Source organism: Eriocheir sinensis, unplaced genomic scaffold, assembly GCF_024679095.1.
Source record: "Eriocheir sinensis breed Jianghai 21 unplaced genomic scaffold, ASM2467909v1 Scaffold752, whole genome shotgun sequence".
Lineage (NCBI taxonomy): Eukaryota > Metazoa > Arthropoda > Malacostraca > Decapoda > Varunidae > Eriocheir > Eriocheir sinensis.
In genome coordinates this window covers 131,935-137,830 of record NW_026112112.1, presented here as the reverse complement: position 1 = coordinate 137,830, position 5,896 = coordinate 131,935, and the positions used below count along the sequence as shown (strand labels likewise).

General features: G+C 54.7%; 1 protein-coding gene across 1 annotated transcript; it reads left to right on the top strand.

Annotated features, from left to right (window-relative positions):
• Positions 1 to 3,083: 3,083 nt before the first annotated feature.
• Positions 3,084 to 5,183, top strand: LOC126994243 (uncharacterized). The gene is made up of 2 exons (XM_050853523.1): positions 3,084 to 3,694; positions 4,789 to 5,183. Exons 1-2 carry the CDS (start codon positions 3,170 to 3,172, stop codon positions 4,984 to 4,986), a joined length of 723 nt encoding a protein of 240 aa, XP_050709480.1. The 5' UTR covers positions 3,084 to 3,169; the 3' UTR covers positions 4,987 to 5,183.
• The last annotated feature ends 713 nt before the right edge of the window (positions 5,184 to 5,896 follow it).

The window sequence follows — 5,896 nt, the reverse complement described above, 5'->3', positions numbered from 1 at the left end:
AGGGGCACTGGAAGAATGAGTGTCGGAAAATGTGCCCAACGAGGGACCACCACTCGGGAAACTAAGAAGGACTGGTTCACGGGGGCAACGACCAGTCTGTCCTGTACATGCCCCGAAGATATCAGTGTGCAGGAGAACCACCATGACAACCTGCCAAGTGGAGGGCAAGGTTGACGGAGTGTTGTGGCCTGTGGTCGTCGACACAGGCTCGGAACGCACATTGGTGCGGCCTGACGTGGTGAGTCATCGTCGGCTTCCTAAGACGCCGCATCGACTGTGCGGAGTCACAGGACACTACGCAGAGCTCAGAGGCCCAGTGGACGTGAAGTTTGAGCTCGGAGGAAAGGAAGAGTTCCTCTCTGTGTACGTGGCCGACATGGATGACCCCTGCATCCTAGGTATGGATTATCTTGTCTCCCACAGGTGCGAGCTGGACTTCCGCGCTAAGCAGCTGACTGTAAGAGGAAGGATGGTGCCACTGACGACTGTGAACAAGGAAGACCTGCCAGTGACGGTCAAGCGCACCACCATTATTCCTCCGAGGTCGGAGATGCTGTTACCCTGTCAAATTACGGGTGCCTCCCCGGCTAGCCTGTGTGTGGTAGAAAGTGGAAGTCGATGCCCGGTAGAAAACGGAGTGATTGTAGGCAGTACTTTGGTAGACCCTGCTGCAGCGGAAGTGCCTGTCGTCGTGGCCAATGTCTCCTTCAGCCCAAAGAAAATAAAACAAGGGACCATGGTGGGGTTGTGCCAAGAGATCGACCAGAAACCAAGAACCTGTGTCTGCAGGAGAACCCTGACGAAGCCCCAGGAGGAGCTGCCTGACTACCTGCGCGACCTGTTTGACAGGAGCTCCAAGTGTCTAGACTCTAGAGGAACCCCAAGTGGAACAGCTCAGGGAGCTTCTCGTGAGAAATGCAGATGTGTTTTCCACAGGAGACCTGGACTTGGGGTGTACGGACCTGGTAGAGCACCACATCGACACAGGTAGCCACCGCCCAGTGAAGCAAGCTCCTCGAAGGATGGCACCAGCCCGTCGCAAGGAGATGGATGAGGTGATGGATGATCTCCGGCAACAAGGGTTAATCGAGCGGTCCAGCAGCCCGTGGGCGTCTGCTGTAGTGCTCGTCAGGAAAAAGGACGGTTCCCTCAGGTGCTGCGTGGACTACCGAGCCCTCAACGATCTCACCATCAACTCCCACGGATCGACGACACGCTCGACGCTTTGGTGGGCTCCAAGTGGTTTTCAACACTGGATATGAAGTCTGGGTATCACCAAGTCAAAATGGCGGAACAGGACAAAGAGAAAACAGCCTTCTCCTACGGTCAAGGCCTGTGGCAATTTAAGGTCATGCCCTTTGGCCTGTGCAACGCGCCGGCCACGTTTGAGCGGCTGATTGAGAGGTTGCTGTAGGTACTTCACTGGAAGACGGCACTCATCTACCTCGACGACGTGATTGTCTTTGGCCAGACCTTCGAGCAGGAGATGGAAAGGCTATCAGAGGTTTTCGCCCGGTTTAGAGCTGCACACCTTAAGCTCAGCCCGAAGAAATGCTGTCTGTTCCAAAAGGAGGTCCAATACTTGGGACACATCGTGAGCGAGTCTGGAGTACGCACTGATCCTGAGAAGGTGGCTGTGGTAAGGGACTGGCCGACACCCACCAACGTGAAGGAGCTGCGGAGCTTCCTCGGGTTGTGCTCATAGTACCGCAGGTTTGTGAAAGGCTTCGCTACGATTGCTGCACCACTGCACCTCCTGACGAAGTAGGGGCGCAAGTTTGAGTGGACAGCGGAAACTCAGGTTGCCTTTGAGAAGCTCAAGGAGGCCCTCATCAGCTCGCCCGTACTCACCTACCCAGACCCCTCTAAGCCTTTTATACTGGATTGTGATGCCAGTGATGAGGGGATTGGTGGAGTGCTATCTCAGGCATGTGCCGACATGGAACGGGTTGTGGCCTACTTCAGCAAGAAGCTCACCCCAGCCGAGAAAAACTATTGCGTGACCCGGAAAGAACTCCTGGCAGTAGTCAAGAGCCTTGACTTTTTCCATGCTTACCTGTACGGTGCAACTTTCACCATCCGCACGGATCACGCTGCATTGCGGTGGTTGAAGTCACTGAAAAACCCTGAGGGCCAGCTTGCTCGCTGGATAGGTAAACTAGAGCAGCATCACTACACTATTGTGCACCGATCTGGACTAACACACGGTAACGCGGACAGCTTGAGCCGGCGCCCATGCCTACCGGAGTGTCAACATTGCCTCCAGAGGGAAAGCGTCCAGAATATGTGCCGCCGCAATACAGTGGAACAGACAGCGGAGGTGCCATGGGAAGACTTGGGAAAACTGCAGCGGGAGGACCGAGATCTGAGACCAATTATGGAGTGGCTGAGTCAGTCGTCAACGCGACCTGGGTGGGAAGTAATCTCGAGAGAAAGCCCTACCACCAAGAATTACTGGACTCAGTGGGACACTCTTCGGATAGACGACGGGGTGTTGCAGCGACGCTGGGTCTCTCATGATGGTCTTGACCACTACTGGTCCACGGTGTTACCTGTGAAGTCCCGGGAAGGCGTCTTGAAAGAAATGCATGACAGCATCACCAGCGGACACCTAGGGGTAAAGAAGACACTGAGTCGCCTGCGCCAAAGGTTCTACTGGGTTGGCATGAGGAAGGACGTGGAAGAATGGTGTCACGCGTGTGAGGTGTGCTGTGCAAAGAAGGGCCCCAAGAAGCGTCACCGTGCCCCACTGCAACTATACCAGGTTGGAGCCCCCATGGAACGGGTGGCAGTGGATATAGCAGGACCCTTGCCTCTGACGACGAACGGAAATAGGTACATCTGTGTCACAATGGATTACTTCACCAAGTGGCCGGAAGCCTACGCCATCCCTGACCAGGAAGCCACTACCATCGCCAAGGTTTTGGTGGAGGAGTTCTTCTGTCGCTTCGGTGTGCCTAACGAGCTCCATTCCGACCAGGAAGGAATTTTGAGTCAACAGTCCTTGCTGAGTGCTGCAAGCTTCTGGGTATCAAGAAGACCGGACCACCCTCTGCACCCACAGTCAGATGGAATGGTGGAGAGGTTTAATTGGACGTTGGGCCAGGAGTTGGCCAAGCAGTGCAACAATGATCAGTCTTCATGGGATCAGAAGCTGCCTGCGCTTCTCATGGCCTACAGGTCTGCCGCCCACGAGACTACGGGGTATTCACCGGCAAAGCTGATGTTTGGACGTGAGCTGCGATTGCCGGTGGACCTACTGACAGGAAGGCCTCCTGGGGAAAGCCTTCCAAGGGACGCCTCCAGTTTTGCCCGTCAACTAGAGGAACGGCTGGAAGAGGTGCACCATCAAGTCCGAGGTGCCTTGAAGTTCTCCGGGGAGGCCATGAAGCGCGGTTACAATATGAGGGCAAGCCACGTTGACTTCAAGGAAGGAGACCGAGTCTGGCTTTACAACCCGCAGAGGAAGAAAGGACAGTCTCCGAAGTTACAGAGCCCCTGGGAAGGCCCTTACACTGTGCTAGAACGCCTCTCCGACGTGACTTACCGAATCCGGAGAACGGAAAAGACCAAGCCGAAAGTTGTCCACGTCAACCGCCTATGGAGGTACCACGGTCCGGGAAACTACACCTGGAACAACTACAGACACCCAGCAGCCGACGAAAACGCAAGGGACGTCCAGGACCGAGAGGAGGTCGACGACGACGTAGGCTCCTGGGGTGGGTTTCATCAAAGTTCCCAAGTCCTTGGAAGTGTGCTCAAGGAGTCCCAAGCGTGCGAAAAACCTTGGGCATGTTTCACGAAAGCTCCCAAGCCTTGGAACTCTGCCTATCTCGCTCGCCGCCTTGGGAGGCCATGCGGGGTCTCCCAAGCGCTCCCAAGGAAGGTTCCAAGCGTCAGACTGTAAACATGGCAGCCCGTGAACAACCCCGCCAGCGCCGACCAAGGAATTTTCGCCCGAGAAGGGACATCTTTAATGAGTACGATGACACCGAGTTCAAGAAGAGGTACACCTGGTGGATCGTGCTGGCCTGTTGTTCGTCACTGACTTGGTGCGACACGTGACTGGCAACAGGACTGAGAGGAGCCGTGTGGTCACAGCAGAGCTGAAAGTGGCGTTGACTCTGTTATACCTCGCCACCGGGAAAATGCAGCAGTGCAGCGCAGGAATGGTGGAGAGGTTTAATTGGACGTTGGGCCAGAGTTGGCCAAGCAGTGCAACAATGATCAGTCTTCATGGGATCAGAAGCTGCCTGCGCTTCATGGCCTACAGGTCTGCCGCCCACGAGACTACAGGGGTATTCACCGGCAAAGCTGATGTTTGGACGTGAGCTGCGATTGCCGGTGGACCTACTGATAGGAAGGCCTCCTGGGGAAAGACTTCCAAGGGACGCCTCAGTTTTGCCCGTCAACTAGAGGAACGGCTGGAAGAGGTGCACCATCAAGTCCGAGGTGCCTTGAAGTTCTCCGGGAGGCCATGAAGCGCGGTTACAATATGAGGGCAAGCCACGTTGACTTCAAGGAAGGAGACCGAGTCTGGCTTTACAACCCGCAGAGGAAGAAAGGACTGTCTCCGAAGTTACAGAGCCCCTGGGAAGGCCCTTACACTGTGCTAGAACGCCTCTCCGACGTGACTTACCGAATCCGGAGAACGGAAAAGATCAAGCCGAAAGTTGTCCACGTCAACCGCCTATGGAGGTACCACGGTCCGGGAAACTACACCTGGAGCAACACTACAGACACCCAGCAGCCGACGAAAACGCAAGGGACGTCCAGGACCGAGAGGAGGTCGACGACGACGTAGGCCTCCTGGCCCTTTCAGCCGAGGGAGATAACCTCCCGGCTTCGGCAGATGTTCCAGGGACACCCCAAGAAGCGGACGACGACGAGGCGCACCAGGAGACAGACGCGCAGGAGGCAACGAACAGAAGACAGAGACAACGCAGACGTCCACAGCGATACGACGATTATTATGTTTTTGATTAATTCTCTTATGTTTGTACATAGTTAAGTGTGTGATCGGGACGATCACAATTAAGAGGGGGGGATAGTGTTGTGCTGGAAGCTTCCCCCGGCGACCATAGGCCTCTAGAAGGCTCCCGGAGAAACGAGCAAAGGGGCGGGGAGCAAGGCGAGCCGTCCGCGCCCCACGGGGCGCGGCCAGGCGCCAGGCGGGAAGTGTTGCCAACTCGCATAATTTATATTTTTGCTACATGTTCTTGTATGATCTGAAATATACTGTAATATTCCAGACTGTACTGTTCTGGATATATATAGGAGAAGAGGGCGAGAGAGAGTCAGTCCCAGTCGTAGTAAGCTAGTGGTAAGTGAAGAGTCAAAGTGAAGTGTACTACTAAGGAAGAATATTAAACTACAGAAGCTGTGCGAAGTGTTTACATATCTCCCTCCCACGGAGTCTCCTGACGGTGACACGGAACCCAAGTAACACGTCCGGCATAACAATACACAAAGAGAAGTGACAGTATATGTTTAAATCCCCCGTGCGTAGGGTAGTAGGTATTTAATTAAAGGCCACCATGACGCTCTAACGCTTGGCAGTGCGGCGCAGTACCTCCGCACGAGCCGCGCAAGTTCATATGTAAATTTTCAAAAAAATGATTTTTTCAACCGTAAAAATGACTTTCCACCTTAAGTCTATCCTCATCTAGCAAGTTTCTCACCCCGTGGATATTTTTTTTTGTGCCTCCATGGTCTAGTGGTGCGTGCCTAACAATGACTCCTCGGCCCTGGGTTCGAATCCCAACCTGGGCAGTCAGCGTGGAGCTCACCCAGCTGGTCATCTTCCATTTTGGGCTGGTGGATAAATGGGAACCTGGGGAAGCCCGGGGAAGGTACACTGTGGTAACCCGGATGTCACGCTGATCCTGTCCCGGGG